We start from the raw sequence: 22,222 nt of genomic DNA, 5'->3' as shown, positions 1-22,222 counted from the left end.
TTAGAAATTTATTTACAAATACAGATAGATCTATTTACAAACACTTCAAAATAATCTATCATCCGAATGATTATCTTTTTATAATAATGCTGATTTTTTATTTTTTTACAGTACGGAATCTAATTTTCGATATTTAACTCGCATAAATTATTATATTTAATCTGAGGTTAAACGACCGTATCTCTTTTAATTTTGCTTCCATTATTTCAAATGTAGTAAAAGAACTATCAAAATGCTGTCAGTAAAAGAAAAAAGTTACGCATTACACAATTAGATTCATAACAGTAAAACAAATGACGAATAGTAGTTTTAATACAGCATTTATGTGTAGTTAATTGTCTCGTAAACAATATCCAATGTTTATTTTCGATTTAAATAAAACAAGGGACAAAAACCACATTAAATTCTAATTTAACTTTCAAGAGTTAAATTAAGTAAACTACAAGAAACACTTTCGGACTGTAAATTAACATTTAAACATTTATAAAAATTCGCATTATCAACAGGTGCCAACGTTCAAAGACAGACGAACACGTCGCACTTTTTGCCTCCGTAATAGCACATTTGGTTTTAAATCGAATGACAAGCGACGAAACAGAGAACACCTGTCTCGTTTACCAGTGTTTGCCCGATTATTACAAACTATCCAATTACACTAACACACCATTTACGTTCGATGACGTATCGTGCATCATCGGAAATGGAATAATTATGACGAAAATTCCGATACGAGGAGAGAAACGTCACAGATTGAAGTTCAAGATGGCGACTCGCTGCGAATGGATGTAAAGGAATGCGGAGACTCGAGTCGGATCACGCCGAAACCGACTTTTTTTCCTTTCCATTATTTTTATAAAGATCGGACGACGAGTAAAGGGTTTAATCGAGTTTTTAACGAAGAAATAACATATTAATGGGTTAAAACGAACTTACCTTCGTCGAGAAGCCTTTCTAAATGAATGAAAACGTTAGGAAATGCGGCGAGCTGTTTTTTGTCTTTCAACAACTGAGCGAGATAATCAGCGATGCTCTGCATGCTGTTCGTCGTATTTTCCCCCATTACTGCCTCCGTTAAGTAGCCAAAATCGCCTCGTTCGTCCAACCGACAACCTCTTCGCGCAATGACGAAAACTTCTGCTTCTACCAGATCGCTGCCACTCCTAGGCATGCGCAGACCTGGCCGGAACAGTCGACTGGTTTTCGAGGGGTGCCGGTCGGGTGGGACAGTTCCTAGAAAGACTCGTTCTTCGTCTCTTCTTAAGGAAACTCTACTTCATTCAGGAAAAGATTGCGTACTGGTTATTAAATTCATTCATTCATTCCCTTTTTACTAGCTTTTTTTTATTAGTTGCCAACATTCGATGTGCGAAATTTTGCCATTTAATTCAATTAAATGCTTTTTCTACTGCGAAAAATCTATATAAATCAAAATAAGAATAAACGCGACGGTTTTGTCTTATTTACATTTTGTTGGTAATGTAAACGTATTAACGTAAGGCTGTTTCTTGGTCTACATTTGGGTTAATTAGAACTTAAAGTTAAATACAGTACGAGCTGTTTATTTACCTAGAGAATAAAGGCTTTACATATCTTCTATTTATAATCATTCTGAATTTTATAAAATAAATGAAAAATGATCTAGTATATTATATACAAACCCTCTTTACTCTAATTATAAAGCCCAAGCTAGCCTATATGACGACGTGTACGTAGAATTAATATAATATTTATATTATATATTTAATTAATATAATATATTTAATATTCTTATCAAATCTATTAACTTTATCAGATATAATACAGGATCCATTTATAAAAATAGATACGTAGTCGACAGAATCGAATTGCTTTTTTGCCCTAGTTAAGAGTACTTTATATAATTTTTCGCATTTTCTCGTTGCCAACAATTAAATTTACAAATTATGAAATCAAATGACATTCTCTCTTAATGCTTAATTTACGAAAAAGAATTAACTCGTAGATATTGTAATAGGAAAAATTTCGAGTATTTTTATTTAGGAACAAGGAAGAAAAAACACATACTTCACCGGAATGAATAATATTTAAATGAATATTTAAAAGTCGGGAGTTTAGATATAAATTTATACATTATATATCACTTTAGTTTAGAGCTGCCTTAAACAAGATGGTGGAAGTAGTTTCGAAAAGCTTCCTATAAAGTATATCTTGTACGAAACCTGTTCCGAGATGTCAGAAACAGTGATATATTGTGAGTTTTATGTCATCACTTAATCGTCCCTATCTTAGATAACAGTGATTCGTTGACTTCTAGATAAATTGTTACTTTATAATGCTCTAGAATTCAGTTAACCACCAGTCAGTCAGTCACCGCGATAATGAAAAAGACGAAACTCGATTGATTTATTTTTTCGTTCCCGACATTTAATTAAATGCCACCGACTTTAATTTCGTTAATTTTATTGTTTCGTCCAAAAGAGTGACTGCCAGAGAAATTATTCAACTCGGAAATTTTAACATTGAAAAGGATGTTGTCGTTGAAAATCGGATATAAAGAGGAGAGAAATGCTTCGCCTCCAAGGATCATTACTTACGTTTTCCTATTGTTAAATAGTCATAGTTGGTTGACGTTTAAAAATAATAATAATAAATTTCTAGTTTACTATTATCCCACGAGAATAAAATACAGAATTACAACTATATTCTTTTCAATGCATCGTACTTATTAACAAAGAAAAATATTTATATCCAGATCCGAGAGGTGAAACGGAGCCAGGGGCGGTCTACCCTCTTTCCATATATAAATATCACCAATAAAACAATTAAAAGCACATTTTTATCACTTAATCGACAGAAAGGTGACTTTATAACATTTTTTGAAGTAAGAGACTAAAATTTTGGGTCCCGTGTCCTAGTTAAATGGCCTTTCTAGTTTACTTCTATCTCAGACTTTATGTTTATTGATTAGTTTATATAATATAATTCATTTTAACAATTTATTATAAATTGGTTAATTTTTGGCTTTATAATTACATCTTCGGATAACTTTATCGAAAGAAATTTCATTCACTCGCAACTGAATTTTCTTTCGGTAAACTTACTTAAGGACGTATTCGTCAACTTTTCTACACGAATATACTGTATTTAACACGCAGCTTCCTTCGTAAAGTATTAAATTGTGGTCGAAATGAATAAATAATAGATCGTGTTAATTGGAATTTTCGGAATCTTCCTTTCTCGTGGACAATTAGGTTATTATATCGACGATTACTTCAAATACTTTCTAATGATTTTTTCCTTTTTATTACTTACAGATGATTTTTATTTTGTGAAAAAATTCCTTTTTAGGATTCTGACAAACTGCTGCTCGCGTCTGTGGCTAATTCTTGTGTCCGCCGTTACTAAAACACGTCTATAGAGAAACGAGTTTGGAATAGATTGAGCGTATTTGGTTGCGTGCGGTAACGTTCTGGAAACGATTTTAAAATGAAAAGTTGAAAAAATTTAATCTAGTATTCTATATTTTACAAAGTTACGTACAAACGCATATGGCTTTGTATTATGCTACACCTGTGAGCGATCGAGCGGCCTGTAAAGATGTAGAAAGCGTGAAATTATAGCAAATAAAATTCTTAACAAAATAAAAAGGTTTATAATTTAATTACAATTTAAAAATCAAACTATATAATTATTCATTTATTTAATAAAATGTAGCATTTATCTGCAAGCAACAATACGTATAACGAAATACGGAACAAATCGTGTTTTTATCGTATTAAAATGTTTTACATCAAACCTATCTTTAACTATTAAGATAAAAATTTTAAATTGATTTTATTTTAATATTTGATAACAAATTGAGAAAAATGGTGTATTTATATACTGTATATTCAACAGACCGAGTGCATTTTGTGTCGTATATTGTTATCGTGTCAAAGCACTTTTTAAAAAATCCAATAATACCATTAAAAAGCGGTAAAACATTTGCATCTTTGTTTACTAATTTTCCCACAGTTGTCTATCCTGCTGTCGTAGCAAAGTGACATCACATCGTCCAGTGAGAGAGATGCTAAAAATGCTTTAGTTAATTGCAGCTTGCATAATTGTTTTTGGACATATGTCGGGAGAACCAATAAGATAAAATAATGATAAATAATGGTATTTATTGGTAAATAAAAATACAATTGTTTTGCTAAACAGCCAGTCAAATTTGGAATTTTTTTAAATGATGAATTACTAATCAATTTTGATAAATAATTAAGGAAAAAATATTTCAATAAATCATTTTTAAGATTAGAAATTTGTTTCGTTATTAAATTGCTATCAAAATAACCATTTTTCTATCATAGCCTATAAATTTATTACGTGTAGACTTATAAATATTCTAATAATTTTTAATTTAATTTCAAATATAAGAAAATATTTAAAAAATAAATCTGGAAATCGTTTGTATTAATTACTGATGACAAAATGTAAGAGAAAAAAGTGTCGATGATAATTTACGGTACCGGCATTAGTTTAACTTTAAGTGACTTTAGATATATACAAATTATATCTAAAAATATTCCGTGTCACGAAAATCGTTCAATGTTTCGACCTATTGCTTTAAATTGTTGAATTTGGAATAACTCCAACACACGTGTTAGCTTTCAGAAGACCATTCTTTACACGAATATAGACAGAATAGAAACGTGCCATAAACATGGGTGACATATCGAACACGTAATTCGAAGAATATGTCTAATTCTTCTGCAATAGTGGATATTATTAGGACAGGGATATCATCCTAATAATAAATATAAGTTACAATCACCTTTTCAAAGCTTCCAAGTCTTCTACAATAGATATCAATGTGGTTGTCGTTCTTTCGAGTTTTAAACAGATGAAATCAATGTAAATAAACTAAAAATTAAAATTATTATGGATTATTCAATAGTTTTGGGAATAAATATCTAAGAATTTCATTTCATTTTAGCTTCGACGTAGCTATTATAAATGGCACAGAAGACCAAAATTGGAAACCACCGGTGACAATATTAATAAACCACGATTAAATACATGTAAGATAATCGTATTTTAATCCTCGAAAATATCCTTTTTATTCTAAAAATTTTTATAAACTTAATCGAACAAGCCACACCGAGTTATCTATTTCTGTACACTCCGTCTCCTCAATACATCTTATGTCATAACACGTAAGACAAGGGGCAAAATGTTGAGTGAAAATACTCTTAGACTGACGTCACAGACATATTTTTCAACTCTATTTTTCTTTTTTCCCCTTCTTTTATTCTTAATTTGTATATCTTCGGCACGCTCTCTAAATAAAGGATAAAAATATCAAATAGCATTCTCTCCCCATCACGTAGATATTTGCAGTCGAGATAAGAACGACGTGTATAAGCTATAGTTTGGGCGAGTTCGAATTACACGTTGGCGACACCCTGTGATTTAGCCGAAAATGGATTTTTTCTCCGCGGTTTTATTATCTCACAAATATTTCTAAATATTTTTCTCGTACGGTAACAGAACATTTCGACAATTCAGTTGCGTCCGTGTTTTTTTTAGTCACGTTGGGCGTAATTTTAACTTTCGGTTGTATGCCGAATGTTTTACTCGCGCCTTAACGCCCCGGGAAGTATTTTTTGGGAGTTCCCAAAAATTCGTGTTTTTTCATTGACAATATTTTAAAAAATTTTAAACAAAACTTTATTTTTGAATCCATTCCATTTTATGGGCTTAGTAGAGACCGGCATTAAAGATTTCGATGGAGAAAGATGACACTTTAAACGTCAAAGTATTAAAACTTGATGAAATGAACAGTTTAAAAAATGAAAATTGATTATCCGAAAACAAATGGTTGCAGAAATTAAATAAACTATTATTTATTAATATTATTCTTTCACCAGTCAAGTGTTTAAACCAGTTTTCTCAACCGGTAGGTCGCGACCCCTCCGAAGATTGCAAATTGTATTTCTGAGTTATGTCACGGTTTTTCGATATCAGAAAAGTTGAAAAGTCCTGTTTTTAAATTATTTGTAAATAAATGTAAGTTGGTTTACATAAAAGTTATTTATTAAAATTTGATTTTTTCTCATTATTCTCTGCACTTTTTCTCGCAAGTTCCCGAGTAGAATGATCAAAATATGGCATTTAATATATTATATAGTATATTAAGAGTACGATTATATTTTAAATTAAAATAAATGTGTATAATATGCAACTTTTAAATTAGTTTTTTTAAATTGATTTGAAACTTTTTCGGATTTAATTAACATTAAATTCAAATTAGTTTGTTTAGGAAGAAATCTCGAGGAAAATTAAATTTTTTTTAAAATTTAGTGTATCGATTCGAATCGATATCTTATATCCTAAAGAACAAAACCTTAATTTATGAGTCATATCATCAATCTGGTGTAAGGAGGAGAAAAAGTTCAATTTATCCCATATTTTCTTATTTTAAATTATATTTTATAAAAGGAAAATATTGTTTTATTCGTTTAGAAATATCATTTTTTAGACTTTATAAATATTCATTTTTTAATGAAGGAAGCTAGGAAAAGACAGTCAGATTTTTAAGTTAATAAAATAGGAAAAATTCCGATTCTTATATTTATTTTTCTCGTTTATTATACAAGTGAAATTTATTTTATAAATAAGGAATTATCTTAAGAGAAAAAAAAAATATGGGGAAAAAGATGAGCTTCTTTTAACCCTGGAGGAACACGACAGAGAATGAAAGGGGAAGTTGGTTCCCTGTCATTTGACCTTTCTACTCGTGACTAAAATCGCGATATCATTTTTTAGTGCATTTCTTTGCAGAATTATCGGCTAGAGTGTGTACTTTGCATATTTCGTTGACTTTATTCAATTTTAATATTAAAAAATTTCATCTTCACCAATTTAACTCAATCATTCGTCCTATTTTAAATTAAACTCGTTAAACATTCCCTATTGTTTTTTCTGGAAATCGTTTGTGTCGTATATTGTTATCGTGTCAAAGTACTTTTTAAAAAATCCAATAATACCATTAAAAAGCGGTAAAACATTTGCATCTTTGTTTACTAATTTTCCCACAGTTGTCTATCCTGCTGTCGTAGCAAAGTGACGACAATTATTCCTGATAAGAATAATATTTATAGAAATTAATTGTTTAAAAATATCTTAACTTTATTTATAATTAACATTTTAATTATTATAAATCAATAAAATATTTAATTCACTTTTATTGCGGCAATAAGTGAAAATTAAACTAGTTGACGGTTACCGACATAATTTAAGAGTTAGAATATAAAATGAATTTCTTTTTCTCGAATGTTCTCGTATCAGTTTTCTTTAACTGATAAACCTTATCGCGGTTTGTAGAAATATTTCTTCTAAGTTTAAAATAGAAAATGGAAGCAGTTTACGTTTTGTTCTATCGCTTACACTTGTGAAAATCTGTGTATAAATATCTTAGAAAAGGAAAGTAAGTGGATTATAAATATAGAAAGAGGGGATAGTTAAACAAATTGACAAATTCTGGGTGAATATTTTTAAAATTTCCTTTTTATCAATATCCCCCTGCAAGTCCCTAAATAGAATTATCATCGGATGGCATTTAATATGCCACGTTTTAAATTACCTTTTTTAAATTGAAAATATGAGAAATTTCTACTTCCGACTATTTTCAGATTTAATTGACACTAAATTATTATTTTTTAAATTAATATTAGTTTGTTTATGAAGAAATATTGATAACAATTAAAAATTTTTAAATATTCGGTGCATCGACTCGATCGATATCTCGTGTATTTAATGCATTATAATGGATTATTATCCCCAATGCTAAATTATTCATCGATATAAAAATATTTTATTTTTTACACGAAATTCTTCGTTTTTTTCGGGAAAGATGCCACGTAAATCTATCTGGCCCTATCAAAGACATTTGTTATTTATATATTTATGCATCTGTCTGTTTGTTTATCTGTTACATACCGGTATATCTATTGTAATTTTTGAATTATGTTACATATAAATAACACAAACACGCAGACATCTTGTCTTAATTATGCGAATATTACAAATAATTAATCTAAAAAGGTGGGCGAATATGAACAATTTTTGGAGTTTATAAAAACATCTGGATAAATTCATAAAATATTATACGATCTTCGATAAACAACTATTTTCTAACAAGACATTGCTGAATTTCATTTATTTTATGCGCTCGTTTATCACAAAATTTACAATTTTATTCAAAGTTTGTTTACTTATAAACAATTTTATGCTTTTTTAATGTAAATCTTAGAATTTTATCTATTTATTTTTAAAAATGCAAACTACTCGTAGAAAGGTCATAGATCTGACTTACAAGTTACTTTCTATGTCTTCCTTCTGTTTTCAGATGGATGCTGATAAAGACGGGTGACTTATAGTCACGGGGGATGGAGTCGTGACTGTCACCTTCCGATCGTATTTTACATCCATTGGCACACCACCCGAGGGATCCGACAACTTACTTAGGGCCCCAAATGATGAAGTTGCTTCCGTGCTCTCGTTTATTCAATAACATTCTTGAAGAAGTTGCATTTAATCCCCCGACTCACAATAATTTATTGCTAAGTTCTAACAATAAAGTGACTAGAATAGAATCTTCTTATTCTTAAAAGTACGAAATGAAATTAAAATATGAAAAATTGGACATTTTATTTCACGTTTTACGTGGCTTACATTATAATTTCTTTGCAATATTTCGTATTTTAAATTTTCAAATTTCCTTACGTCTTAATTGATACTTATGTTTAAAAAAAATTACATAAAAATTCTAAATAGATTTATATAAATATTTATTTTAAACAAATTATATTAATTACATATAATCGAACTTTAAAATAAATCAATAATTACTTTGTGACGATAAACGAATACATTATAATCATTAGATGAAATCTCCACCTCTTTTTAGTACCCGTTTAGATGTACAGTACGAAACAAATGGCTGCGGCGAGGCCTTCGAGGATTTAAGAGTATTAGCGAGGAAATCGGGTTATCAGACATGTATTGTTCTGTACGACAATCTAAAAATTTAAATATTTAATCCCTTACGACATTCCTCTTTTAACACTGTTCGGGTGATTCGTAAGTTTGTTTATCTATCAAGTAACGAAAGTAACCAGATTAGTTTTATCAAAAACGTCCTTAAATCTCTATTCTTCTTTAAAGTTCGTCATATTTAATTACATTTTATGAATTCGTATCAAGAATTTTAATTAGAATATCGTATTAAATTTTAAATACAATTTAGTAAATATATGATATTTCTATGGCTGTAGCCGTATTTGCGTGTCCGTACGTTTGTCTGTCTGCGTTACATATAATTATCTTAATTCAAAATTTGCGGTATAATTGTACAAATTTTCAAATCTTTAGATAGAATTTTCATTTTATTTTCGTGAAATAAATCAAAATTAAAGATAGAAATAATAAAATATTTAATAATAATATCTACAATTTACACGCTCCTTAGCCTTAAGATGCCGCTTTACAATTATATTCGTGTTTGTTTTCGGCACTCGTCTTTCTCTTAAGGGACTTTTTGAAGATGTTTATTTGCTATTTATCTATTTATTTCTGTATTTTTAAAGGTCTGTCTTTATTACACGCTTAATAAATGATAGCGTGAGCGTGTTTTTTAGGCATTATATGCGCTAGCCAGTGAAATGTTTATCGTGTTTCTTCACACCAAAAAAAATCTTAGGGTTCTCTGTGGCTAGGCCCTAGGCTAAATAACCCTTCTGAACTCCCTCTATCTCGATTTGATCTTTAATATACGATAAATTGAGTTATAATATTTTGAAAATAATTCGAGACAACTTTAAGAATAGGTTTGCAACGTGCGGAAGAGAAGTTTGTATAGAAAACAGATTACAAGGAAGTAGATGAATGGATGTTGTAATCACGCGTTTAATATTCTAGATCAATGGATACGATTTTTCAGTCGGAACATCTTAATTTTAATATAATTTTGAAAAACAATAAGTAATATCGCCGAATATCAAATCTGAGAAGTTTATTCTGTAAATATGTATAGTATAAAAGGTTAATATTAACACAATTATTACGAAATTTAAATAGATTTCGATTAAAAAGAGAAGAACTTTTATTTCTTACTTTATTCGTCTTTTCACGAGGAAAAATCATTAAATAATATATCGAAATTATAAAAATTAAAATATTTTTATTTTTCGTCCAATTATCAATAGCAATTTTTAAAATTTTATTAGAATTATCAAGAAAATCCAATATAAAGTTATTTTTGAAGCTTCTTTCTAAATAGTTAAAAAGAAAAATAATATTATAACAAAAAATAATAGAATATTATTTACTTATTATTAAAATTATTATTATAAAATCATTAAAAAGTTTTATTAAATAAATTAAACTATATTATTCTATTTCTTAATAAATTCGTTTATGTATTTTTACTTTAAAAGATTGCATTATTTTAATAATAATAAAAAATTAAAGCAATATATTTTATATAATCGTCTGTAATTTAACTCGACAATACATTATATTCAATGTAATTTTTCACGAGTTAAATATAACTTGTATATTTTTATAATGGAAGAATAATTTGGCAAAACATTAAAAGTATATAAGACAATATAGCTCTTAACTGCAGCCAATAATTTTTTTTAAAGCGAAAGAATTCTTAGCAGCAAACATATTTCTCATCAAAGAGGTCCGCATTAATGCCAGAAAGATTTTTTTCCTCCTCCATTAATACTCGAAAGAAAATAGAAAAGGAAATTATATCTAATTTCTAACACTTGACAACTATACAATAGAACGAAATAAAAAAGACATAAGCAGTCAGTCATACTGCAAATACAAGTAATTTGCTCGTCTTTAAAAGATGTTCCTCGGACAATAAAATGGAAGATTACCGAATGTCTCCTCTTGTAATGAATTACTTAAGAAATTGATGAAAGGCAAGCAAATGAATCCATCCAGGTACTTCGTGTATCCAGCAATATCTTCATATTTTTCCTGTATTTTTAAAATTTGTCCATTCTAGATAGTGTATCACATTCTTAACACATACTTATGAAAATAGATAAATCTTGTGGAGAGTTTTCTTATCAAAATCAAATAATATATATATACAGTATTTTATGATAAATCTGAAGTGTTTCTTAAAATAACGTGATAGAAATGAGTGTAAAATATAATTTAAAGAGCGCGTAATGTTTATCTATATGATACTTCTATTTACTTTATTTGATAAAATGGAAAAGTATAGATAAGGTTTTAAAAATTTCCACTCGATATCGGGCTCGGGTGGAGGAGTTTCATTTGGTCCAGCACCGAACACAGGAGATATCGAAATTTAATTTATTTTCTGAAAAGCGTTTTAAACTGAATAGTCTATCGATAATAGATGAAAAAATCTATTGTTATTTGTTTTATTGATTATATTCGCACATATTTATGGTTTATGGAGAGGTGTGCGTCGTATTTATAATTGGCCCCTCATCTATCTTAGTCCCGGTTTGATATATTCAATTTTAAATAAATTCGTATACTTTAGGTTACAAATTAAACTTGATTATAGAAAACTGTACACAGATGTAATATATACACACATACATTTGGCACATTTATGTACACTCACTGTAGTTCTAAGTTACAATGTATAAGAGACCCTTTTTTCCTTCCATCAAATAATAAGTTTAAACGCACGAGGTCCTAAACTGTAGTTATATATATATACATGTATATGTTGATATATTCAATCTTTAAGTAAATTCTAACCTACAGTACATGAATTTATTTAAAATTGAATATATCGAGCTGAGACTGATATAGATGAGGGGCCAATTATTCAATTCAATTCAATTCAATTCAAAATTATTCGTAATAAGGCAGTATCCAGTTACAAAGGATGTTTTTGACAACAATCACTTGTTATTAATATTAAAAATACGCTGGCAACACAAGTTGAACCAAGCATTATATTCCACATTTAATTACCAATTATAAGTATTTTAATAACATCAATTTAAAGTTATTTCAACCTGTACTGCAACTTGTAACTTTCTTCATACACATGATTCTATAACATACGCTACCATTAATTTACAATACTTATGTATTCACTGAATTTGTTACATTAAAAATTTGTGGGCGTATTTATATAATCTATAAATTATGTTTATCTTGGCTGTATGGAATACTTCATACATTGCTCTTTCATCAGTGCACCTTGTTAACATATGCAAGTCAAGATTGTGTGCTAGTTCCTTTGCATCTTTACAGCCACAAAACATGTGAAATTTTGAAATTATTTTTTGGCATCTTGGGCAGATACTCTTAGAAAATTCAATGAAATTGTTATTAATTAATATTAATTCTTTGTTTATTCTAAGTTGTATGAAAAATCTTTTAACATTAAACGCCAGGTTAGTTAACATGTAGTTATTAATAAATGGATATTCAAGAATGATGCCATACCAATCAGTTTTCTTTCTTGTGAATATGTCTTCTATGTCTTGTGATAAAGAAATTTCGAGCACATTTTGTATCAACATTTGAAAATGTTGTTCACTTATTTCAGGTAAATCTAAGAATATTTTAATAGAATATCCATAGCGCTTTAAAATTTGTGCAATTTGTGATACCCAGTTTTTGCTTTGTACTTTAATCGAAGATTTTCGATACAATTGGTATAATAAGCACAGTTGAAAGATTTCGAGCGTCTCTTATTTTGAAATAAAAATTTCATGTATCTTCTTATTAAAGTAGCACTTAATTTAAACCTGCTTAATTCCAGTGAGGGCCAATTATAAATACGACGCACACCTCTCCATAAACCATAAATATGTGCGAATATAATCAATAAAACAAATAACAATAGATTTTTTCATCTATTATCGATAGACTATTCAGTTTAAAACGCTTTTCAGAAAATAAATTAAATTTCGATATCTCCTGTGTTTATATATAAATATAAAGCTACAGTTTAGGACCTCGTGCGTTTAAACTTATTATTTGATGGAAGGAAAAAAGGGTCTCTTATACATTGTAACTTAGAACTACAGTGAGTGTACATAAATGTGCCAAATGTATGTGTGTATATATTACATCTGTGTACAGTTTTCTATAATCAAGTTTAATTTGTAACCTAAAGTATATAAATTTATTTAAAATTGAACATTTATATATAATTGGTTTTTAATTAAATATTTTATAAATTGGTAACGTTTAAACATATTTTGAAAGGGATAAACGAAAAGTAAACAGTGATTTTTAAAATTTTGACGCTTACGTCATTTGTGAAACGTCCATCCAAACATATAAACAAATCTCAAAAAATCTGAATATTTATCTAGCAATTTCTCTAGAAAATAAACACGATTAGAATAAATTTAACTAAAAGTAAACGAGTGAAAAACTCTCATTGAGTTTTTAAAATTTTAGGTATGTTTATAATTGAAAAGAACAGTTTAAGAAAAATAATTGAATTTAATATTTTAATTATTCATTTATCCTAAGCCGCATCATTAGTTTTGACGATGATAAAAAGATCGTATCTCGTTAAATAACCAACTTTGACTAGAATATACTTGGTAAGTTTTGTATAAGAATACTGATTTAACATTTAATATATTATAATTGATATGTAAAGATGTTGCGTGGCACGCATCTTTATAACCTCATCACGTCTACGAGGATGTTTTTAATCTTCAATGGTGTGTTACGAGAGTTGGAGGCTTTCCAGAGATCCTAGTTTTTTTTCATTGTATCTTCTCAGATAATTATTGCCTCTTTTTTCACGACACACCCCGTAGCATGCACGAGGTTTTAAGGAATGTTTTCAAACTGCCGAATTAAAAATGTACTTGTTTAGTATGTAAATCATCGTATTCTGAATTGTTCGTCATTGTTTGAAATTTAAGTATTTCTAATACATTTTCGTTTCTCTATATTTAAATATGTTAATGCGCTGGCGTATTATTCGAGGTTGGAAAGATTTTTAAACAATCTTCGTTTCGTCCTGTTTATGTTGAAAGTATTTAAAATATATTTTAAAAGATGTCTCGTTTTTTCAATTTATCAGTCGATGCGAAGAGAATTACCGCTTTGGCAGATTCGTGGTATAAAATTTAATAAATTAAAATAATTTTCACACTTATTTTCCCGCGAGAATGAAAATTAATCTTTACCCTTATTTCGTGTTGCTCGTAGGCGAAATATATTAATAATATCTCATTATTTTGAGTTTATAAATGAAGATAATTACATTTTAATTACACATATTTCGAATTAAGTTAGTTAAACTTTACTTTAGAATCTGTCCTTAAAAAATGACAATGCATATGTCCGTAACAAGCAATACCGTAACGATATAAAAATGCCTTATAACATTCTGTTCTACCTCTTTTCCATTTTGTACCTCCTAATTGGCATTGTTGATACAGAGTTGAAGTTCATAAAATACAGGTCTATCCTCTTTCTGTAGTAGGGTCGTGCCCACGAGGTTGGGACTGTGCCAATATGATAGATTTATTACGGTTCGGATATTATATATATTTCTTCCTTAGGTACACACAATACTTTAATACAGTGTTATTTTAGTAATACTTTATAAATTACATAGAAAAAATAATGATTTATATCTCGTAATTCGATAGCGGAACTACGAAAGTACGACAATATATAGGTATTTTGTATACGCGTAGATTTGACATCATCGCATACTTTCGTTAGGTACGCATCGATAATTTTGCCAACTTGTCGACGCATGTAGGAGCCAGGTATGTTAATACGCGTTGGCTAAGAATATACGCCTTCTAACACAAAATAAGTTCAATGTTATTTTATATAGGAGTAAAACATTCCCTTCCTCGTTCGAAAGAGGAGTGTGGATCAAGGTCGCAATTATGTCACTATCAGTAAAGTATATAGTTTGTGTGGGTTGTTTGTTAAACAGCAGAATTCAAATTAGGAAACTTTTTCTACTGTTCTTTATGATTCTCGAAAAACAGCTACCCTTAATGCTGTATATTTATGGGAGATTTAAATTACTGCAGTGAAATTTAATATTCCTATCAACTTGGAATCCGATGAATATAAACAAAGTTTCTTGTTGAAATACAAATTAAGTTTTTTTAATTAAGAAAATCTGTTGTGATATTTATTTTAAAATATAAATTAAATTGAGTTTTTAACATTTCTGTTAGTTTAGGAGCTATAAATTCGACTTATTAGTACTTTTCGTAAATAACGTTAACTGTTATTTATGCTCTTAGTTCTTTCATATATTAATAATGCTTTATAGTTCACCATTTTCAAGCCATACAGTGTATCATCTAGGAATTATTCCTTAAATCTTCAGACCTCACAGGAAGAAAAACTCGTTCTTTAAATCATAGATTCATTTTTGTACTTCCTTGCCGTTATAAAAGCCCACCTGTGATGACACATCTTAAAATTTACATCATAATTGAAATATATAAGTGATGGATTCATATTTTAAAATATATAATTTTTATTTTATGGATTTATAAAATATATATATATATATACCTTATTTAATTACTTACCGAGACAAGAATTCAAATAAGACCTTTAGAGCCACTCTTATATCGAATAAAAGAAAGTTGGGTTCGGTAAAACGTATCATTTATCACGAAACGTCAACTTAGAATTTAACAATCATTAAAGCAAAACAAATGATGTTCTGTTAATATCACTGTTTTGAAAATTGGGAAGAAAAAAGTTAATTAAACAATTGACATTTGACGAATTTTTTGTCTCTGGCTTGTAAATAGTTGGAGTTTTTACAGTTCTGTTTGTTCAAAGATTGCTAATTAATCGGTTTATTATTTATTCTATTGAAAAATGATACGGCCGAGTAGATGGGGATTGCAAAAATTGTAACGAATTCATTAGAATTCTTGTTTTTCCTTTTTTTACAGTGATTAAGATGATGCTGCTAACGATTTTATCTCGAGAATTAATAAATTAAAGTGTTATTTTTTAAATTAGTTTTTTAATGCGAACTCGATCGTTTAATATTCATGATTTATCAGTAAATTTAACCAGCGTGAAGTAAAATTTCTTCGTATTTACAATTACAAAAATGCATAATTAAGTAATAAAGTAATTGAATATTGAGTACAAATTACAATTTTATTTTTTTACAGTAATGGGTTGACTCTATTTTCAGTTTTTATTTTGAAAATTAATAAATTTTTATATCCGTTCTAGAGATTAACGAAGGACAGGCGAACAGACGAACAGACGGACGACGGTAGGAATGTATATATAAGTCTACAATGTGAAAATTGCAGCCCAATTACCTTACATCTACCATTACAGAAATGTGATAAAATAATTTTATACAGAATATATAAGTTATACGATATAAATCTCGTTTTATAATAGTTTTAGGAGGATTTTTACGCAATTTTATCTCGCAAAATAAGTAAACTATAATGTTATTTTTTCAAATAATCTTTACCAAAGCCAGCTCGAACTTTTAATATTCAAGATATATCGAGTAAACGTAATGCCGAATATATATAAAATTACAATATACCCACCATTAGAGAAGTACGTAATACTCGAGGAGTAAAGTATTTAATATAACTAAAATCGTGAATAATATCGTTTTATCACCACGAAAGCCGAGAAGTTTATATTTTTATAGTGATAAGATGATGTTATTGACAATTTTATCTCGCAAAATGAAAACGTTTTTATTTATTTATTTTTTTATTGAAGGAAACTTGACCTTTCAATATCTACGATCTATCGGCTATACATTCGAAACATTTTCCAGAGGGACAAACAATTACGCCAATAAATTTTGATTTCTTTTTCGCCAGTAGATTCTAGAATACAATATGCGTCAATACAAAAAGATAGACAAAGAATTCCATGGTCGAGGGTGTAAGGTTATAAATCTCGATCACTTTTACGTTTATGTTTATAATTTGTGGCATTTTTACTCGGTTGCGGGCAAGGGCGCATATTCCGTTGCCCCGTGGTGCCCACGAATACTGTATGTGTAGTATACAATATGCACTCGACATCATAGAAATATATAAAATTCTACAATGAGATAATTATTATATAAATTACTCTTGAATTTAGACAAGAAACTCGTTCCGTATTAACGCAGTAAATTTATTATATAAAATAAAATGTGTACGAGCTATTGTACAAATAATAAACTACGAAACTTAATTAGATCTAATTCTAATTAGTTGAAATAATTTCGTTCTTTACAATACCCAGAAATCTTTTTTTGCAACTCTTAAACATTCTTCAAACATTTTCGTGTCGTGGATAGAAGGATTTTTTCACGTATTTCTTCGGATCATCAATTTAAATTTTATTTGGTGTTTGCTTTAATGATGAAGTTCTCTTCTGGAATAATAAAATATATCTCTTCCTGTCGTGCACGAGTTATAGATACATTAATCAAAGTAGCAAAATTTGACATCTGTAATTTTAAAATTCAATTGATATAAGGATAAGGATTATTTTGTTGCGTGCCAAAGTATTTAACTTCAATCATATATTTATTTTTTGAAAAATCTCTTTTACAGTAATACACAAACTAATCTAATCTCTAACTCTCAAATTGTATACGATAGCAATGACGATAACGATCCATTGTTTCTGATATCGCATCTTAACGTTGGCGGCCTCGAGCATCATTTCTTTAAATGAGGCAAGTTAGGGGAAAGTTTAGTAAACGAAGGGGTCACTGTCCTTCTCATCGACTAAATTTGACATCTCCGGATTGAACATCACCTGCATCTTTCACTCAGCTGTGTTGGTGGTCGATTGCCAAGAACCCTTACATTGAGATATTTACAGAAAAGATGGGAGTAAATTACTGAAATAGCTATTACAGCAATTAAAAATGAAATAAAATGTACCATTTTTAGTCTAATTGAATTTATTAACCTTGATTAACGACGAGAAATGCCATTTGTTCTATAAAAGAACACGTAAAAAAACAGAAAAAATGTCGTTATACACGAACTTAAAAAAATCGAATTAATTTATAACCGTTCTTAAAATACATTAAATGCTTTAAATAATATTTATACTCAGAAAATAACGAATAAGTCGTGTTATTTGATTTAAATTAACACGTGTTAATTAGTTAAAACTATACACATTTCTGTATAAAATATGCTAAAAAAATGATAAGTTATTATATATTAATCTTTTAATTAAATCAATTCATTATAAAAGTAATGAGTTAAGGAAAATAACTGAAATAACTCTGGCTAAGATACAAAAGAGAGAAAATTCGATGGAAGACACAAAGCAGATAAGAACCATTTCTCATCGAGACACCTGAAACTTAAATTCATCTAGTCCAAATAGCGACAAAGAATCAGTATTAATGACGGAATTCTCGCCTTAGCTGAGTATATATAGAGCTAAGTTGACCCGTGATGGGTACCGGTATTACCGAAGACAGCTGCAAGCAGAGATAAATAGGTAAAGTCGAGAGATGAGGAAGATGAATTGTTAGCTGTGAAAGAAAGCGAGCATTCAGCATTCCGTTTCCTATTCAAAAGGCTGGATTTAAGAAACTTCGTAAATATTTTCTCTTTGATATATATATGTATATATATAAGCAGTTTTTAGGTATATAAAAATTGATATCGTCCCATTGAAAAAAATTGTATCTTCACGCATCGCGATCTCGGTACGGATTTAGAAAACGAACGTCATAAGTCACAGAATATACAGAAATAAAGTAGTAATTTGATATTATTTAAAAATAATATTCTAAATCTTTTACGTGTTATTAATTCTGTTATAAAGAGATTGAAGTGGATAAAATGACAAAAATAATTATAAGTTCCTTAAAAGTTTTATAAAGTAAAATAATATATTATAGAATTTATATAGTTTAATTAATTAATTATATAGCCTATATAAATATAATGGAGATATTTTAAATAATTTTATTAAAACAGAAAAGGTTTTGAGGTGTTTATAGCCTATATTTATTAAGGTTTAATGTATTATTTCTTATTGCCGAAAATTGTAGATTTAGGATTTTAAGTATATTGGAAGACACAGATTTAGAGAAAGACCACAAATTCAGTTCTGGCAGCGCATCGTCTAAACAATAGACGATGAGAGTCAAATCTTCGTCCGACATCTTCATTCTTGCTTAAGATAAAGAAGCGTGGAGACGTTTAATTCAGCCTCGTATACAGTCACCCTTTGTATTTGTTTCCCTATTCACAAACGCAGTGAAGGAAATAAATTAAAGAAAAATAAATACTGTATATTGATCGTACTAGAACACTATTCTCCAACCGGTAGGGCGCGAGCTATATTATTTTCTTATAATCTTGTTTAAAATACCTTAATAAGTATCTTATATTTAAATAAATTATTCAGTGAATTTAATTAAAATAAAATTCGTTTAAATAATAAATCATCGATTTTAATGTATATTAAAATATCAATCTTTCGATTATAATATTCACGATACAGTAATTAGATTTTAAATGTTATAAATTTTAAAATAGCTAAATAAAAATAAAACAATTTAAATTAAGAATTTAAAGAAATAAATTATGAAAAATAATTCAATTATTTTTTCTAAAATCAATTAAACTCGAATGAAAGGTGCTAAAAACGAATTAAACATTGATTTTGGATTTTATTAGTACTGTATTATATGTATAAATATGTTTCATAAGTAATTATTTTTTAATTCAAAAATGTCAATTAAATATACTTTTGGACACATTAACTGATTTAATGCCTTTTCTTAGACGGCAGAATGATTTTTCTTTCAAACCGTAAGGATGCCCCTAAAAAATGCATACATTGAATAAAAATTTAGCATTTTTAAAAGTATCATTTGATTCAAAATGTAATTTTTTAAATATAATTTTAAAAAATGATTTTATTAAGTTCTATTCCTCTCTAAACCACGCTTTCTCTTAAAGGAAATCTCTGATTTGATATATTGAATCGATCGGTTGGATTATTTTATTTAATCCTGACAAATGTTAAAATCCGCTTTTAGACACCGATCTTTATCCTAGTTCTTTTTTCTAAATTATAATCTACTTAGAATGAATCTCAATAAGAAACAATAGAAATTTAATTTGCATATTTATTAATTAAAATAACAAAATGACATTTATTTTCATTAGTATTTATCTTTTATTTTGTCAGGTTACCTGTGTTACAATGAATTTATGTATGGTTAACATAATTATCATATTTTTTTCTTTTGGATTTTATGCATTTTTTAATCATTTATGATTGTTCTAAAGTGAAATATAACCATAAAAATCTAATGTCTCTATCAAATTTATTAGATGACTTCTGCATCCATTAGTTTCGGTGAATAAAATTAATTATAATGAATTAACTTAATAAAATGCGTTATAATAATACGAAACACTGCGTAAAATTATACAACGGTTCTTCTTTTTATAAAGACTAAGAAAATTCTTTTTAGATTATATTTTTAGAAAAATAATTCTCACTTGTTTTAATGAGTCAACACTCGGTGGCTCACGGTTCACAGGTTGGATTTTATCTTTCATAATACTATTTAATTTATTTAATTAAAATATGATAATTAAACGAAAGTACTTATTATAATATATTATTTAATAACATATAATCTTCTAATTTTCTATTCTACTCTTTCATCGATATATATTGCCTCCTATACCTGATAATGCTTGTGAATATTCTAGTAGTAAATTTAAAGAATTTCAACAATAAAAATTTATTAATTTTTTATTTTAGTTCAGTTATAAAAATTTGACAGTTATTTTATGAACCTAAGGATTAATTCCGTGAATTTTTAATTATTATATCATTAAATTTAACAATAATTACCTAAATACATTAATCTACTTTCTTAAACACATTTTTCATCTAATATTTAAATCACAATTATCCATGGTTTAAGACGAACAGGGAAAAGTTTCTGTCTCTTCCATACGATAAGAATTAGATAATTTATCTTTATTTTAATTATCGCTTCAACACGAGATATCGTTTGATATCAATTTTCATCGTGTATATTTTAAGCAATGTAACTAATCAGGTTGTTAACAGAAAGATATGTCTAATCATTATCCATCTAAATTAAACGTGCATTAGTTTTATAGTTATAATGTTATTTATTTCTCTTTATTTTTTAATGGGACTCGGTTTTCGTTTAACGTTCTTTAGATCTGGCATTTCGATAAGCTTTTTAACATCTCCAGTTTGATGCAAGAAGATAATTAAATTTCATTAACTCGACTTCTTTTAACCAGCAAATATATAATTAACTTTTAACGAATTAATTAAAACACTTCCATATCCTCCCGCGATGCTTATAATTTATGTTTTAACACTTGAAATTGTTTAAAAATGATAGGATTCCGTTTTCCTACGTTTCGATCAGATTTCTTTGATACAATCTCTTTACTTTATTGTTTAAGACGCATTTTAAATCCTTGTTTCTTTGAAATTTTAACTTCTTTTCGGTTATTATTTCATAATTTACAGATATAAGTATATAAGGCTAGCCTTAACGCGCTTTGTTCCAACCACCCTTGCGAATACGAATCGTATACCGAACTTGCAACTACGTGTTTTTCTTTTACAAAATTTGTAAAAACAGGATTTAAAATATAATTAAACGTCCAAGTATTTTAATAATCCGGCAACTTCATTTTTACAATTGTTAACTGATTTTGGGCTCCTGCATTTTAATGAAATCTAACTACACGTTAACATGATTCTTAAAGCGCATTTTTATTAAAAAATTGCGCCAATTAGATATATTTTAATGTTTATTTCTATAAAGTTTCTAAATTAGATCAGAAATGTGTGGAGTTCGTGTTCAGCACGAAGCATCATCCGGTTGTCCGCTCACAGTTTATAACAAAAGGCGATTCGCATTGAAAATAATGAATTATCATTTTTTCCCCTTCTTTTTAAGAAAGAAAGGGGGAGAAATTTTTTCTTCCGTTCTTTTAAACTTCCTCTTTTTGACTTATTAACAACGGATTATTCCTCGAGGCATACCGCCTACCTTGTTGATGACTCCACCTCTTTCAACATGGGTGTGACCTTTTACAATTTGAACAGATTTCTGCACGCTACAGAATAAAACTATTGTTTCTTAACATATTGAAACTCAATGCGTGGGAATGACATAACCAAACACTTCAAAACTTTCCACACA

At 28.3% G+C, this 22,222-nt stretch overlaps 1 protein-coding gene across 3 annotated transcripts in view; it reads right to left on the bottom strand.

The window, feature by feature from the left end:
* The window catches only part of how (protein held out wings), a 60,230-nt gene extending 59,080 nt beyond the window's left edge, over positions 1-1,150 (bottom strand). For all 3 annotated transcript variants that reach the window (XR_010879682.1, XM_067262626.1, XM_067262627.1), the window contains exon 1: positions 934-1,150. Coding sequence is in view for 2 of the 3 variants with exons in the window: in XM_067262626.1 (XP_067118727.1) it covers positions 934-1,060 (127 nt within the window). In the remaining variant the exon portion in view is untranslated. The remainder of the gene's footprint in view (positions 1-933) is intronic.
* Positions 1,151-22,222: the final 21,072 nt, after the last annotated feature.

This window comes from Centruroides vittatus, unplaced genomic scaffold, assembly GCF_030686945.1.
Source record: "Centruroides vittatus isolate TY-2023 unplaced genomic scaffold, ASM3068694v2 contig_150, whole genome shotgun sequence".
Taxonomy (NCBI): Eukaryota; Metazoa; Arthropoda; class Arachnida; order Scorpiones; family Buthidae; genus Centruroides; species Centruroides vittatus.
Note: the sequence above shows the minus strand (reverse complement) of the source record. Positions and strands in the feature narration are given on the sequence as shown.